The sequence below is a fragment of the Eriocheir sinensis genome, chromosome 21 (genome assembly GCF_024679095.1).
Source record: "Eriocheir sinensis breed Jianghai 21 chromosome 21, ASM2467909v1, whole genome shotgun sequence".
Lineage (NCBI taxonomy): Eukaryota > Metazoa > Arthropoda > Malacostraca > Decapoda > Varunidae > Eriocheir > Eriocheir sinensis.
Genome location: NC_066529.1, coordinates 15,267,386 through 15,284,885, shown reverse-complemented (window position 1 = coordinate 15,284,885; position 17,500 = coordinate 15,267,386). Strand labels below are relative to the sequence as shown.

The window sequence follows — 17,500 nt, the reverse complement described above, 5'->3', positions numbered from 1 at the left end:
CAACCCGGACTCTAGATTATCTCTCTAAAAAGGGAGGGTCATTGATGAGCTCCGGGGGGCAGCATGAGCCAAGCAAGATGGCGCCACTATAAACACTTAGCTGCGCCACAACGTCCTGGGGCCGACCACCAGGCCCCACCAAGAAAGCCTACCGGCGCCATAGGCGAAAACGCAAAAAAAAAAAAGTCCCCTTTTCCAAAACGAGAGAGAGAGAGAGAGAGAGAGAGAGAGAGAGAGAGAGAGAGAGAGAGAGAGAGAGAGAGAGAGAGAGAGAGAGAGAGATTCAGAACAACGGAATGTGTACAGAAGCATGTTCGTAAATTGTGTGTGTGTGTGTGTGTGTGTGTGTGTGTGTGTGTGTGTGTGTGTGTGTGTGTGTGTGAATTGTGCATCTAAGCGTGTGTGTGTGTGTGTCTAAATGGATGTGTGTATGTATGTGAAATTGCTTTAATGGGAGGGAGACATGAAAGTGTGTGTGTGTGTGTGTGTGTGTGTGTGTGTGTGTGTGTGTGTGTGTGTGTGTGTGTGTGTGTGTGTGTGTGTGTGTGTGTGTGTGTGTCCCATCTCATCTTTTCTTTAAACTGATTTTCTTACCTTCCCTCCACATCAACCAATCCCCTCAAATTTTAACCCTCCCTAATATTTTTTCTTTGTCTTTGTTTTCTTTTTGTCTTTTTTATTTTCTCCTCAGTCTTTTTTTCTTTTAAACCTTTCCCCTTCTCAACCTTCCCAGCTAAACCCAATCCCCTCAAATTAAAACCCTTCCCACTATCCCCACGTCAACCCAAGCGCCTTATATTGTAACTTAACCCAATCCTAACCTCTTTGACTATTCCCTACTCTCCTTACCTTAATCCAGACACTGATTATCGAACCCCATCCTAATCTTCTCAAACCTCTCCCTAATCTCCTCACCTCATCCCAATCATCTATCATTAAACCCCATCCTTCACTTCCCCATCTCCCCACCTCAGCTCTTTTCACACTTAATTCCTTTCTAACCCCTTCCCATCACCCCATCACCTCTTCCCAATCAACCCACCTCAACTAACCTTAGTATTTAACCCCATCCTAGTCTTTCCAATCTCCCCACCTCAACTCCCCTCACTCTTAGCTCCTCCACAATACCCCCTCCTCACCTCCCCGTAAACCCACCCCAGCCTCCCCCATCTCCCCACCTCAGTGCCCTTCACACTTAACTCCTCCCAAGTATACCTCTATTCCCCTCCCCATCACGTCGTCCAGGTGCCGGGAGCAAAGGGCAGGTGGGCGAGGAGTGAGAGAGTGACATTTTGTATTGAGTGCGAGGGTGATGAGCCGGGAGTGACCAGTGACGCAGATTGTAAAATGTTAATACCCCAGCTTGTGTTAGTCATTCCATCATCATCATCAACATCATCATCATCTTCTTCATGGTGTATTCATGGTGTCAGTGATAGTGTTGTGACGATTACGTAGTGTTGAGAGAGGACGTGAAAAGAGAGGAAGGATGAGGGGGTCGATAATCTAGTGTGTTGCTTCTGTTTGCCACCCAACCAGTCAAGCAGCGAGAAAACGAAGGGCTAACATTATCATCATCAGTCCTCGTGGTGTATTCAGGTGAAAGAGATATATAGGGAGGTATTACAAGACACCTTCGCTTCTCACATTAACTATTTTTAAAGGTCAAAGAATGGATGCATCGGGTTCTAATAAGTGGGGTTTTTTTAAGTTCATGCTCCTGAGGAAGGATCAAACTACCACCAGGGTCATGAAACTACTGATGGAAATGCCCTCAACTCATACGAAAGCCTTGTCAAATATGTGAACTTGGGCGGCGAAATGTTTTAAAATACGACCCATAGTGTTGCGACGATTACGTAATGTTGAGAGAGGAGGACGTGAAAACAGGAAGGATTAGGGTGTTGATACCAGGTGTGTTGCTTCCGTTAGACACCCAGTCAGCAAGTAGATTTACCACCAACATCATCATAAGACTTCGAGGTGTATTTATGGTGAAAGTGACAGTGTTGTAACCACAGTGAACGAAAACAAAACCATAAGAATGTGATTTTTTTTACTACAAAGGATACAGCTCAAGGGCACAAAAAAAGGAAACAATAATAAAAAAAAAAGCCCGCTACTCGCTGCTCCCAAAAAGAATCTAAAGAGGTGGCCGAAAGAGAGGTCAATTTCGGGATTGGACTATATTCTTCAACATTTCAGGAATTATACACACATTTGATCAGGCTTTCGTAGAAGTTGTGTTAGTATTTCCATGGGTAAAGTTTGACAAGGCTTCTGCACCATGAACGTGAAAAACACTAATGAAAACCCGACTAATCGCCTTTGTGACCTTTGAAAGTATTTGTTGTGAGAGCCGAAAGCGTCTGATAACACGGGGCAGAGGCATCGAGATAAATAAGAAACGATTCGGCAGTGTAGAAGATCAGGTATGGGTTGCGTCATGAAGAAACAAGTGAAAATCTGAGTTTGTTATAAGTGACGTGCTGACTGTGGTGAACAAGAAAGGAAATGGCATGGTCTAATTGTTGCATGGCATAAAAAAAATGTGACAAGCAAACGGTATAATGTTTGTTGTATGTAATTATGAGTGACGTGGCTGTGGTAAACATGAAAAGAAAATGACATGACCTAACTGTTGAATGACATTAAAAACAACAAATAAATGAGAAATAATATACTGTTTGTTGTAAATATCTTGTTTTAAAGTAAGAGTGACGTGACTGGTTGTGGTGGACATGAAAGGAAAGCGGGACAATCTTAACTCCTGAATGACATGAAAAAGAACAACTAACTAAAGACACATTGTTTGCTGCGGATAGTTTGTTGTTAATTATGAGTGACGTGACTGGCTGTAAAGAACATGAAAAGAAGTGACGTGCTCCAACTCTTTCCATGACATTAGACTAAAAACAACAACAGCCAACAAACGATATAATATTGTTCATTGCTTCTAGACTGAGGAAAGAACATCGAATTCAACTGTATTATATCGAGTAAATAAAACCAGCCAACACTATACTGTCCTTGGGCATGTTGCTCTAATGATGAAGGGAGATGATCGATTAAGCAGAGCGTTACAGCAGGAAAGGCTAGAGAGTGTAATAATAAATGGAGACGATCGATTAAGCAGAGCGTTTCAGCAGGAATGACATGAGTGTATTAATGAAGAGAGATGAATGTTTTAAAAGTGTTACAGCAGGAAGGCCATGAGTGTGATAATGGAAATGAATGAGTAAGCAGTGTTTCAGCAGGAAGGACAACAGTAATAAGGAAGATGACTAAGCAGAGTATTACAGCAGGAAGGACATGAGTGTGAATTAATGAAGGGAAAGAAACAAGAAAGCAAAGTATTACAGCAGGAAGGACGACAGTGTGAGGTGTGAACATGAGGCGATGACATGTCCGAACTCCTGCCTCTGCACATGCTCCGCTTCTCACAACAGTACCAATAATAACGCACTACCTTCCAATACGCAATATGTTGACCTTATCGTGAGTGAGATGCGGGACCCCCCCAAGACAATACCGGAAGTGAAGGGATAACATAACACTGAAGAAACAAAATGTCGACAACAATGAAGAGATACTAAGGAGCAAAGAAAAAAAAGAATGAAGAACAGCAGTAACAAAACAGGCAGTGCCACAGCGAGTCCGTTCCCCGCGTCCCTTCAGCGAGAATGAGGATGACAAGTCGGGAGGACATGAGCGCAGCGGCGGCGTCGGTACAGCGGCGGACAGCGGCGGGGCGAAACGCTACCGGCAGCCGCGCGCCCTTCCCCAGCGACCTGACTCTGCAGATTGACAACTTCACCTCGGGACCCAGCACGCCCGCCTTCACGCCCGTCCCGCGCCCAAGGGTATGTACACTGGTGGTGGTGAAAGTAATAGCAGTAGTAGTAGTGGGAGGAGGAGGAGGAGGAGGAGGAGCTGTACACTGCTGGTAGTAGTAGTAGTAGTAGTAGTAGTAGTGGGAGGAGGAGGAGGAGAAGGAGAGAGAGAGAGAGAGAGAGAGAGAGAGAGAGAGAGAGAGAGAGAGAGAGAGAGAGAGAGAGAGAGAGAGAGAGAGAGAGAGAGAGAGAGAGAGAGAGAGAGAAATAGACGGACAACCAATCAACCACAAACACACAAACAGCAACAAAGGGACAAACAAACACATAAAAACAAAGCCACAGAAACGCCCGGACAAAAGCAGACAAGGAAAGAATAAAAAGGAAAGGAGGAAAAAGAGAGGGAGGCAAGAGGAGAGAACGGAAAAAAAAAGAAAGGAAGGAGAGAAGAAAGGAAAGACGAATGCACGTTGGGAGGATGAGTAGAAAAGTCGTTAGAGAAGGAGGAAGGGGGGGGAGGGAGAAAAAGGGGGAGGGGGGGAAGTAGGGAGGGAGGGGACAGTGTTATGGCAGGGTGGATCATTTAACTCAACACGTCAACTCGTCTGTCCTTCCCTGACGTCACGAGTAGGAAGAAAGTGCCTACCCACCTCCCCTCCCTCGAGCATTTTACAGAGAAGCAGTAGACGGAGTGAAGAGGGCGAGATGAGAGGAGAGGGACAGGAGGAGGAGGAGGAGGAGGGGTGAGTTATGTGTGAAGGGCGGAAAACAGTGAAGGTCAGAGGAGGAGGAGGAGGAGGAGGAGGAGGAAGAGTAGATAACCCAGGATGAGGGAGAGAGAATAAAGACAAGAATTAGTGATAGTGAATTGGAAAAAGGGAAAGAGCGATGAGAGAAATGAAAATGAGGGTGAGAGATAAGAGAGAGGAACAGGAGGGAAGGGAGAGGAGGGGAAGGAGGAGGAAGACGAGGAGGAGGAGGATGAGGAGGGAAAACAATGGAAAACAGAGCTCGTGGATGTGGATAGGAGGAGGAAATGAGGAAAGGAAGATAAGAGAGAGTGAGGGAGAAGGAAAAAAAGGGAGGGAGAAGTAACAGAGAAAAGGGAAAGGGGGATCGAAGGGGAAGAAAAGAAAGAAGGGACGAGAAAAGAGGAAGAGGGTGCGACAAAAGAGATCAAGGAGGAGACGAAAAGAAAGGAAGGAGGAAGGAAAAGAGAAAAGAAGAAGAAAGAAGTAGAGGAGAATGAGAATGGAGATTTGGACCACAAGAGGGAAAGGAGGGAGACTAAAAAAAATGGAGAGAAGTTAGGAGAAAGAAGTACAGGGGGAGAGGAAAAGGGGAGGAAAGAAAACAGAGAGAGAGAGAGAGAGAGAGAGAGAGAGAGAGAGAGAGAGAGAGAGAGAGAGAGAGAGAGAGAGAGAGAGAGAGAGAAAGTAAAAAGGGAAGGAACAAGAAAAGATAACAGAAAGAGGAAGAAATGAAGAAGCGAAGGAAGAGGAAGAGAAAAAGAAGTGGAAGCGAAGAAGGGAAGCAAAAGAGATAGGACAGGGAATGGAAGGAGAGGGATAAGAATGTTTTGAATAATGGTGATGGTGAATGGTGAAGGATGGTGAAAGAAAAAAACATGAGAGTGAAAGAGTAAAGAATGAAAGCAAGAAGAGGAGGAAAAAAAAAGGAGAATGGGACTAGGAGGGACAGAAAGAGGAGGAGGAGGAGGAGGAAGAGGATAAACACATTGTTGCCAATACGACATTACCTAACACGTTCCTCCTTCTCCTCCTCCTCCTTCTTGTTCCCATCCTCGTACTCCTCCTCGTTCCCCTTCCTGTCCACCTCCTCCTCCTCCTCCTCCTCCATACGTAATTTAGTGATCCCGCGCACGTACACACACACACACACACACACACACACACACACATAACATCCCAAACACAGATGCCTGGCTAAGCCTTAAAAATCACTTACTCACTCAGCAGAACACATTCGTCCCCTTGTGCGAGAAGCGAATTAACACTAATAAAAGCCCACCGTGGTTTAATAGCGAAATTAAACAATCAGTCAATGAGAGAAAATTGTTTTACAGGTTAAAGAAAGAACAAAGCACGCCCGAGAACATTAGACTCTATAATGATGCCAGGCGACGAGTAAAAAGACTAGTAGGTCAGGCAAAGCGTAGACATGAAGAAAATATTGCAGCCAACTGTAAAAATAACCCGAAATCTTTCTTCAGTTACATAAACAACAGAAAGGCGATCAAAAGTGGTATTGGACCTTTAACAAACAGCGACGGTGCACTAGTGACTGACAGCCAACACATTGCAAACCTCTTAAACAATTACTTTTCCTCGGTGTTTAATACTAACAGTCTTCCTCTCGCTACCACCAACACCAGTACTATTGTAAATCTCGAGCATGCATTGCCTAATTTTGAAATAACAACCGATGAAGTCCTTAAAGCTCTCCATTCACTTAAAACAAATAAAAGTCCTGACCTGACAAAGTATATCCAACTCTGCTGAAAGAAACGAAGAGCGAAATACTCTCCTCCCTCACAACCGTATTCAATATGTCCTTGCGACAAGGCATCGTCCCTTCAGATTGGAAAAAGGCTAACGTGACACCGATTTTCAAGAAAGGAGACAAAAAGGTACCAGGTAATTACAGGCCCATTAGTCTAACTTCGGTTGTAGGTAAGCTACTTGAGGGCATAATTAGAGACAAAATTGTGAGTTACCTTGAAAGCCACTCATTGATTGGGGACTCGCAACATGGCTTCCGAAACAAAAGATCCTGCCTATCAAACCTATTAACCGTTTATAACGACCTCTTCACTGTTTATGACGTAACCAAATCACTGGACGTAGTCTATCTTGATTTCCAGAAAGCGTTTGATAAAGTCCCGCATCATAAATTACTTTACAAATTAAAGCAAATAGGTATTGACGGTCAAGTAAACCAATGGATCGCGAATTGGTTGAGCAACAGACAACAAAGAGTAGTGATTGACGGATTTAACTCAGAGTGGGCGCCTGTCACTAGTGGCGTCCTCAGGGCTCGGTCCTGGCCCAGTGCTTTTCATTATTTACATCAACGACGTGGATGTTGGACTCAATAACCGCATTAGTAAATTTGCAGACGACACAAAGATTGGTAACTCGGTTCTCACTGACGAAGACAGGCAAAGCCTCCAAGAGGATTTGCACAAAATTTCAGCTTGGTCGGATAGATGGGAGATGCCCTTTAACGTAGACAAGTGCCAGGTCCTTCAAGTTGGAACGAGGAATAAGAAGTTCGAATACGAAATGCGCGGCGTTAAACTCAAAGCGTTCAATGCGTCAAAGACTTGGGGTCAAAATCGCGTCAAACCTCAAATTCTCACAGCAATGCATCGATGCAGCAAATAAAGCGAACAGAATGTTGGGCTTCATTAAAAGAAACTTTGTATTCAAGAATAAAGATGTAATACTCTGCTCTACAACAGTTTAGTCAGACCCCACTTGGAATATGCGGTACAGTTTTGGTCCCCCCCACCATGCAAAGGATATTGCTAAATTAGAAGGTGTTCAGCGTCGGGCAACGAAAATGATCCCTTCCTTGCGCAACAAATCCTACGAAGAAAGGCTTATCCTTAACATGTTCTCTTGAGAAACGTCGCCTCCGAGGAAAATTGATCGAATGTTTTAAAATACTTAATGGTTTCACGAATGTAGACAGATCAACATTGTTTATGATCGATGACAGTCTGCGCACGAGGAACAATGGCGTAAAACTCAGATGTAGACAAGTAAATTCAGATTGCACCAAATTTTTCTTCACCAACGTTGTAGTGCGAGAATGGAATAAGCTTCCACCTTCAGTGGTCCAGTGTAACACGATTGACTCCTTCAAACATAAGCTCGACCGTCACTTCCTTCAACTTAATATCAACTAGAGCAGAAATGCAACGTTTTGGAGTCTTCTGATTAATGTAAAATCACTTAGGTTTAAGGACAGACCACCAAGTCTGGACCATGGGGTCTGTGTGGTCTGATTTTCTATGTAAATCTATGTAAATCTCTCTCTCTCTCTCTCTCTCGTTTCTTAAGACCACAATAATTAGTGTCGCTGTCTTATCAACGCCCTATATTCTTTCATCTGTTATTTCTTGCTTATTATGACCAGCAAACCTGTTATCTCGTCGCTGGAAAGTTTGATTTTTTTTCCTTCTTAAGTAGAGGCAGCAACTCAAGGGCAAGAAAAAAAAAAAGGCAACAAAAAAAAAGTTTGCTAGGCGCTGCTCCTGTGAAGAATAAAGAACGAAGCAAAGAAGAAAGGGTCAATTTCGGATGGATTATTATACTTGTCTTATTTGTGTCTGTTCGTGTCGTCTCATTGCTTGAAAGTTGGCATTCATTAAGTAAGTGAAGAGCAGCATCGAGCCTCAGCAGTGTCCTCGGCGTGCACGTTGCCTCCTGCAGAACAGAATGCATGATAACCACATCCTTCACCGGCTCGAGTGGGGGCTTATGAAAAGACTGCCGCCACACACACACACACACACACACACACACACACATTACTTCTAGCATTTTTGGTCTCGAAAAACTAAAACGCCATGTGGTAGAATGAGGCTCCAAACAAACTAACTAACATAGCCCAACTAAGACTCTTGTTCTCGGCGCTTCATACAAACAGAATAAATACTAACGGAGTATGTTCTGCTTTTCCATCGCAAGCATAAGGTTAAATAATGTTCTTATTTAGCTGTCCGTCACGAGGGTTAGATTCCCTTCCACATATCTGTTCACTCGCGTGTTTAATGCAATCAAGAGGCTCATACGGGTTGTTTACCTCCTATTCGTGTAAAAAAAAAGTGTCAAGGCCCAGCACATGATCAGACCGTTGTCATCGCCTGCACAGTCATTGCAGTGGCACAGCCCGCGGCGAGCCGCCGCGCTGCCCCGAAGACAGACTGTTTGGTGTGATTGGCGGTGCATTAGGGGAACGTTTTCCTTCGGCAACACAAAACACTCCGCCTTGCCTTGCCTTGCACATGCGTCAATCAGCAACAAACTATATAACTGGAAGCCGCGTCGCTCTTCGCCAACACTGCACAAGGCAACGTGAGCAATACCCACCGCCGAGGTATGGAAATTAATGTACGTAGTATATATTATCTTGCGCGAGCAATGCGGGGATTTATGCTTGAAAAAGGCTTAAGAGGCTGATGGAAAATAAGAAGATAATCCCTTTCATCATGCATTTTTATTCAGGTCTACTGCGTTTCCATGAGGCTTGACCCGTTGTGCCGCAAGCGGTCACAGGGCACGCCAATGATTTTATAGAACTGGCTGGCGGGCCAACCTTGCCTGCCCTCCACAGTCACGTAACCCCGGGCCACGTGACGACTGGCACGCCATAAACACCCACCTTCACTTGACTCCTGCTTGGCTTCACACACACACACACACACACACACACACACACATTGTGTAATAAGTCTGAGTAACCGATTCTTTTCAGTTTCAGTTTTACACACACACACACACACACACACACACACACAGACACACACACACACACACACACACACACACACACACACACACACACAATATATATATATATATATATATATATATATATATATATATATATATATATATATATATATATATATATATATATATATATATATATATATATATATATATATATATATATATATATATATATATATATATATATATATATATATATATATATATATATATATATATATATATATATATATATATATATATATATATATATATATATATATATATATATATATATATATATATAAAAGTGTCATTAGGCAATAGTCTCGTTTGGTGACCGTAAGCTGGTAGTAGATGTCCGTCCGTAGCCAAATACCAATATTCAACAAGGGCGCGTTGGCTAGCACAAAGCAGCACCCAGGAGCAGGCTAGGGAGCCGCGGCCCGGCACCTCGCAGGCCGCGGCACCACCCACTGCGCGGCCTGCATCACCCCGCGACGCGCCGCGCCTCCCACAATGCCGACTTTATTTTACGTTCCTTTCTGAAGCTAATCAACGGGTTTCTCTGATGTCTTGTTGTGGCAATGATGCCAACTCTGTGCCGCGTCCACACCGCCTCAGGTCCGTGCCCAGCGACAGGCTGCCCCCTGTCCGTGCGGCGCCTCGTCCAGCCCCTCGTCGGCCCTGAAAGGTCAAGGCTGCCGCCGCCAAACACTGCCGGCGGCTCACCGGCTGTATTTACCACGTCCGTCACTGCCCGCCGCCGAGGAGCCTTGATTTACGGCGCCGCCGCTTGTTACGAGACACCGCCATCACCACCATCACCGCCATCACCGTCATTCCCATCCCAGTCACCACCCAATGCCCTACATCCCCGCCACCGCCTCTCTTGCCACGGAGAGCACACCCTCCATCCCTGTCACCACCACCACCACCACCATGACCACCACCACCACCTCCTCTGCCACCCTGTCACCATCACTACCACCACCACGACCACCACCACCTCGTTCTCTACCACCCTGTCACCATCACCATCCCCACCACCGCGCCGCCGTGATTCCTCCCACGACCGCCCCTTTCCCTGCCACCCTGTCACCACCACCACCACCATCGCCATTCCCTCACCACCGCCTCCTTCCCCTCCACCACGTCCCCAGCACCACAGCCCCAGTCACTGCGATCACCACCACAGCCGCCTCCCATGTGTCTCCGGCTGTCCTCGCCCCCTGTTCCCTTCTTCATCTTCTTCCCTTCCTTCCTTCTCTTGTCCAGTCTTGCCTTCCTTCATTCCCCTGTCCAGTCTTGCCTTCCTTTGTCCAATATTCCCTTCCTTCCTTCCCCTGTCCAGTCTTGCATTCCTACCCCTGTCCCATCTCAAGAGGCCACGACGCTCCACGTACAGCACACACCTAATTAAGACTAAGCGAGGTGGGAATGCAAAGACACATCTCCATCCGAAATTGGCCCTCTCCTTTTGGCCTCTCGTTCTGCGCATAGCGGATTTTTTGTTTTATCCTATTTATTTTTTGCCACTGAGCTGCTTCCTTTACTGTAAAAAAATACATGGAACGTTCACTCACCCTCGTAACTTCACCCGTAGACATAGTATATATTATTTACCTGTTCATCCCTAGCTGTTATTACTACATGTGTTTCTCAGGAATAAATACGGATTGTCCTAACTGTATAAATGGTTCAATAGCCTTAACTCTCTCTCTCTCTCTCTCTCTCTCCAAACCACTTCCCTGAGAGATGTATATTTAACCCTTTTCCTTGCGTTCGTTACATTCCTTCGCCTCTCTCCTCCTCCTCCTCCTCCCCCTCCAAACTTCAGCACCTCCTTCCTTCCTCCCGCCAAAAGCATCTTCTCAAGCATCTTTCTCTCCTCTTTCTTCCCCTCCTTCCTTCCTCCTTTCTTCCTCACCCTTATTCTTCCAAGCACAGCCCTTTGCATCTCTTCCCTCCCTCCCTCCCTCTCCTCATACTGCTCCACAAGCATCTATCTCTAGCGTGCACACACACACACACACACACACACACACACACACACACACACACACACACACACACACACACACACACGGCTTCCATAAACAAGACGGTAATCTCAGAAAATCCCTCTTATGGGCCTCTTTTCCGGGTTTACTGTGAACTGTTTTCTCTCTCTCTCTCTCTCTCTCTCTCTCTCTCTCTCTCTCTCTCTCTCTCTCTCTCCCCTGTTGTTTTTTAAATTCGTCTTGGTTTTTTTTTTCTTCTTTTTCTGTATTTTTTCTTATTTTCGTTTTCTTGTTCTTGACCTTGTTCTTTTTTTTTGTTGTTTTTTTTTTTGCTCATGTTCTTCTCCTTCATCACCTCTTCTCCTCCTCCTCCTCCTCCTCCTCCTCCTCCTCCTCCTTCTTTTCATCACCTCCTTAGCAGAAAAGAGGATATGATGCGAGAGAGAGAGAGAGAGAGAGAGAGAGAGAGAGAGAGAGAGAGAGAGAGAGAGAGAGAGAGAGAGAGAGAGAGAGAGAGAGAGAGAAGGAGAAAAAAGAAAGAGAAAGAGAGGAGAGGGGGAGGGGAGAGCCATTGCAATAGGGGAGAGTGGACGGAGGGAATGGATGGGATAAATTATGGGAATGGGTGAAGGTGGGTGACGGTGTATTGGGTTTGTGGATGTATAGGAAGAGTGGATGCACGTTAGGTGGGTGAGAGGAGGGAGACTGAGAGGGGGTAGGTGATGGGGGGGCAGGAGGTAAGGAGTGTAAGATATGAGGTGAGGGGGGGGGTAGGGGTGTGTCAGTCATCACCCATCCCCCGTCCTGCGTAAACTCCACGTAAACTCGTTCAGGTAAAATGGGGCAGGTAAAGGTATAAGAGAAGGAAAGAAGGGAGGGAGGAAGGGAAGGGAGGAGGAAAGAAGTGGAATAAGAGAAAGTCGGTGAAAAGAGACGGGAGAAGGGGGGAAGCAAGGAAGGGATTAAAGAAAAGGGAAGAGGGTGAAGGGAGGCGAGAATTAAGTAAAGGGAAGAGAAGGAAGGGAGGAGGAGAGAGAAGTGGAATAAGAGAAAGTCGGTGAAAAGAGACGGGAATTAGGAAGTGAGAGAAGAGGGGAAGTAAGGAAGGGATTAAAGAAAGTGGAAAAAGGTGAAGGGAGACGAGAATTAAGTAAAGGAAAGAGAAGGAAGGGAGGGAAAGGGAGGGGAGGAGAGGAAAGGGAGAGAGAATATGGGAAAGACGGCAAAGGGAGACGAGTATTAGGAGAAAGGGAAAGTAAGAGAAGGGAGAGAGAGAGAGAGAGAGAGAGAGAGAGAGAGAGAGAGAGTAAATTTGGTATTCCGGGAAGTGGCTGTGAGTATTGTCGGCTTCCTTGACCCTTCTCTCTCTCTCTCTCTCTCTTTATGCCTCCTTCCATCCCCTCTCTCTATCCATCAGTCCTTCCCTTCCTCCATCCTTCCATCTCCCTCCTTCCTCCTCCACTCATGTTTCCCTTCCTTCCTCTTTCTATTCCCTTCGATCTTTCCTTCCCCTATCTCCCCTTTTTCTCCCTCCATCTTCCATCCTTACTTCCCTTCGTTCTTTCCTTCCCTATCTCCCCTTTTTCTCCCTCCATCTTCCATCCTTACTTCCCTTCGTTCTTTCCTTCCCTATCTCCCCTTTTTCTCCCTCCATCTTTCCGTCCCTACTTCCCTTCATCTCTCCTTTCTCCCTTCTTCCTATATTTATCCTCCTTCCCTGTTTCCCTCCATCCCTCATTCGCGGTCTTTTTTCATCACTTTTTTTCTCTTCCCTTCCTTCCCCTTCCCTCCCTTTAACCTTGTCTCACTTTTTCCCTTCGCTTTACTTTTCTTCCAGCTCTCGTTTACTCATTTTTTCCCTTGGTCCATATTCTCATTTAATGATTTCTTATTTTCCCTCTTTCTTCCTTAATCGTTTCTCTCTTTCCCTCCTTTCCATTCTCTTTTGTCTTCTCTTGAATGAAAAAAAGACAGTATAAGATTTTGTTTATTTTCCTCGTATTCTGATACACACACACACACACACACACACACACACACACACACACACACACACACACACACACACACGAAAATAACCCAGTAGAGCGACCCACAAAATTCATACATATACACTACCATCACCACCACCACCACCACCACCACCACCACCACCACCACCACCACCACCACCACCACCACCAACCTTGCTTGCCCCATCCCACAAGATCTCCACCACAACCTATCATCACCACTAACACCATCATCACTCCCGTCATCACGAGAGAGAGAGAGAGAGAGAGAGAGAGAGAGAGAGAGAGAGAGAGAACATCAGTTTATACATCTTCCTTTCCTTCATTCTTCCCCTCTTCTTTCTTTCCCTTCTTTCCTCCACCCCTTCTCCCATCCTTCTCTCCATATCCCTTCTTCCCTTCAAGTTACCTCCATCCCTCTATTCCCTCCTTCCCTTCGTCCCTCCTTCATTAGATTCCTCCATTCCTTCTCTCCATCTTGCCTGTCCCATCCTTCCTTCCCTTCTTTCCTCCATCCACTCCTTCGTATTCCACCACCTTCCTTCCTTCCTTCCTTTCTTCCCTCCTTCCCTCTTCGTCCCTCCTTCCTTTCATTCCTTCATTCCTCCTTTCCATTGTTCCTCTCTGCAACTTATTCTTCCCTCCATCCTTTCGTACTGTACCTCCTACCTTCCTCCCCTTCCTCCCTCCTTCCCTCCTTCCCTCCACTTGTCCGTCAAATTACCGTGAAAAGCAGACTAAACATATTCATTACTGGCCACCAAGGGAAGAAGAGGAGGAGGAGGAGGAGGAGGAGGAGGAGGAGGAAGGAATGAGGAAGGGAACGTGCGGAAGAAAGTCAGGAAAGAAAGTAGAGTGGGGCGGCGGGAGGAAAAAAAAAAAAAGGAGAGAAGGAAAGTCGAAAGGAGGGAGGGAGGGAGGGGGCTCAGAAAGGGTAGAAAAAAACAGAGATAAGGAAAAGAGAAGAATTAGGAAGGAGGAAATTCAGAAAGTTAGGAAGGAAAAAAAAATCGACAACCGAGGTAGGAGAAACATTCGTGACAGACAGAGAACAAAATATACAGACGCTATCGAGCAGGAGTTGTCTGGGTGAAGGGGAAGTAGACAAGACAATGATTTTTGAAAGAACTTGAACTTTTTTTTTGATAATTCAGAAAGTTATGAAGGAAAAAAATATCGACAACAGAGGAAGGAGAAACATTCGTGACAGACAGAGAATAAAATATACAGTCGCTATCGAGCAGGAGTTATCTGAGTGAAGGGGAAGTAAACAAGACAATGATTTTTGAAAGAACTTGAACTTTTTTTCTTGATAATTCAGAAAGTTAGGAAGGCAAAAAAAATCGACAACCGAGGAGGAGAAACATTTGTGACGGACAGAGAACAAAATATACAGACGCTATCGAGCAGGAGTTATATGAGTGATTTATGAAAGAACCTGAACGATAAAAATGAGAAACTACACTAAGAGTAATGTGTTAAAGGAAAGGATATGTGTGTTTAAGGCTTAGATAAAGGACAGTTTTTTTCTACAAAGTTGGTATCTGCGAATGAGGGATGGAGGGACGCAGGGAGGGAGGAAGAATGTAGGAAGAATGAGGAAAGAAAGGGAGAGAAAAAGGAAGAAGGGATGGAGAGATGGAGGGATAAAAGGGAAGATGGAGGTAAGAAAGAACGAAGGGATGAATGGAAACAGGAAGTAAAAAGACGAAGGAACAGAGAAAATGAGAGAAATAAAGGGAAGGAGGGATGGAAAGACGGAAAATTGGAAAGAAAGAAAAGGAGAGAGTGGAAAGAAAGAACGAAGGGATGGAGTGAAACCAGGGAATTAAGGGAGAAAGGAAGAGATGAAAGAAAGTAGGGAAGGAAAAATAATGGGAGAAAATGGGAAATGGGGGAAAAAAAGAACGGAGGAATAGATAGAAAAAGTGAGCAAAAAGACGAAGGAAGGGAAAAAATATATATATCACGGAAACTTAAAAATAAACCTCTGAGAACATAGTAATTTGGACCATGCGTTGAAGGACAGTGTGTAGACATGAGGGTTGTAAAAAGGGACCATTGCGTTTATCTTACACCGTTGGAAAGACATATAGGAAATGGTACCTATGACGGGACACGAAAACAAATGCCTTCACACCTTGCCGAAGAGGGGAATGAAGGGAAGGGAAACGAGGAGAGGGAAACCACGAGAATGAATGAAGGGAAAGAAAGAGAGAAGAGGGAAAACACGGGAAGGAAGGAAGGGAACGAAGAGAGGAATGAAGGGAAGGAAAACAAGAAGAGGGAAACCACGAGAATGAAGGAAGGGAAAGAAAGAGAGAAGAGGGAAAACACGAGAATGAAGGAAGGGAAAGAAAGAGAGAAGAGGGAAAACACGGGAATGAAGGAAGGGAAAGAAAAAGAGAAGAGGGAAAACACGGGAATGAAGGAAGGGAAAGAAAAAGAGAAGAGGGAAAACACGAGAACGAAGGAAGGGAAAGAAAGAGAGAAGAGGGAAAACAAGGGAATGAAGGAGGAGAAAGAAAAAGAGCAGAGGGGAACCACGGGAATGAAGGAAGGGAAAGGAAAAAGAGAAAAGAGAAAACACGGGAATGAAGGAAGGGAAAGAAAGAAAGAGGGAAAACACGGGAATGAAGGAAGGGGAAAAAAGAGAGAAGAGGGAAAACACGGGAATGAAGGAAGTGATGGATGGAGGCACGTAATAAAAATAACGTAAGTGAAAAGGAGGAAAACAGGAAGAAAAGACAACAATATAAAAATGGAACAATTAGTGATAAATGAAAGTAGGGAAAAGGAAAGAAAATGAAGAGAAAAGAAGGAAAAGAGGAAGAAGGGAGATTACAATATGAAAATGAAACAACTAGTAAAAGATGAAGGTAGGAAATATGAAAGAAAACGAAGATAAAAAAAGGAAAACAGGAAGAAAAGAGATATTATGGAAATAGAGCAGTTAGCGATGGATGTAGATAGGAAAAAAAGGAAAAGATGGAAGGTATGAATAATTCTGAAAAAAAAAACTAACCCTTCATTTATATTTTTGGGTGTGACGAAAAGATGGAGACAGAAACAATAATAAAAATGGAAATGAAAGAGAGAATAGAAACAAACAAGGATAACAACGCCCCGGAAATACCTTACAGCAGCGAAAGGAATGGCCATGATATCAGGTGCGCCACGACACAGGTGAGAAATGACACAGGTAGAAACACACTGCAAACGGACATATGACAGACTGTTTACTGTTACCTGTCACCTCCTGTCCTCTCCCCCCTCCCATCACCTTCCCCGCACCCTCACTGCTACCCTTTCTCCCTTCCCTCCTATCTCCTTCTCTCCCACCACCTTCCACTGTCCTCTCCCCCCTCCCATCACCTTCCCCGCACCCTCACTGCTACCCTTTCTCCCTTCCCTCCTATCTCCTTCTCTCCCACCACCTTCCACTGTCCTCTCCCCCCTCCCATCACCTTCCCCGCACCCTCACTGCTACCCTTTCTCCCTTCCCTCCTATCTCCTTCTCTCCCACCACCTTCCACTGTCCTCTCCCCCCTCCCATCACCTTCCCCTTCCCCTCCACTACCATTTCTCCCTTCCCTCTCACCATTCCCTTCCATCTCCTTCCCCTTCCCCTCCATTTCCCTTTATAATATCTCTCTCTCCTTCCCTCCTATCTCCTATACTATTTCCATCTTCTCGTTCTCCCCTCCTCCCTCCTTCTCTCCCATCTTCCCCTTCCCCTCCACTTCCTTTTCTCCCGTTTCTCTCACCCTTCCCTTCTATCTCCTCTACCATTTCCATCCCCTCATCCTCCGTCCTCCTCTCCCATCTACTTCCCCTCATCCACCATTCCCCTTTCCCCCGTCTCTCCCACCCTTCTTCCTCCTATCTTCTTTTCCCTCAGATTTTCCCCTTACCTTCCATTACCTCTCCTACCCTCCCCCACCCTTTCCTATCTCATTCCCATCATCCTCATCCCTCCCTTCTTTCCTCACCCACATCCGTCCTTTCCTTCACCGTCTCCCGCCTTCCCTCCCTCTTTCCTATCGCCTTTCCCATCATCCTCATCCCTCCTTACCCTCCTGCTGTCCCTCCTCCCCCCACCCTCATCCTTCCCTACCTTACCTCGAGCC

The 17,500-nt window shown here is 45.4% G+C and overlaps 1 protein-coding gene across 8 annotated transcripts in view; it reads left to right on the top strand.

The window, feature by feature from the left end:
- LOC127001738 (uncharacterized) overlaps nucleotides 1-17,500 on the top strand; it is an 83,096-nt gene that overhangs the window by 31,800 nt on the left and 33,796 nt on the right. For 2 of the 8 annotated variants that reach the window (XM_050866861.1, XM_050866858.1), the window contains exon 2: nucleotides 3,195-3,863. In XM_050866861.1, the coding sequence (XP_050722818.1) occupies nucleotides 3,684-3,863 (180 nt within the window). In that variant the 5' untranslated portion in view covers nucleotides 3,195-3,683. Of the gene's footprint in view, nucleotides 1-1,908; nucleotides 2,001-2,158; nucleotides 2,433-3,194; nucleotides 3,864-17,500 lie in introns of those variants that run through there. The other 6 variants (XM_050866856.1, XM_050866855.1, XM_050866862.1 and 3 more) reach the window with 6 other exon arrangements.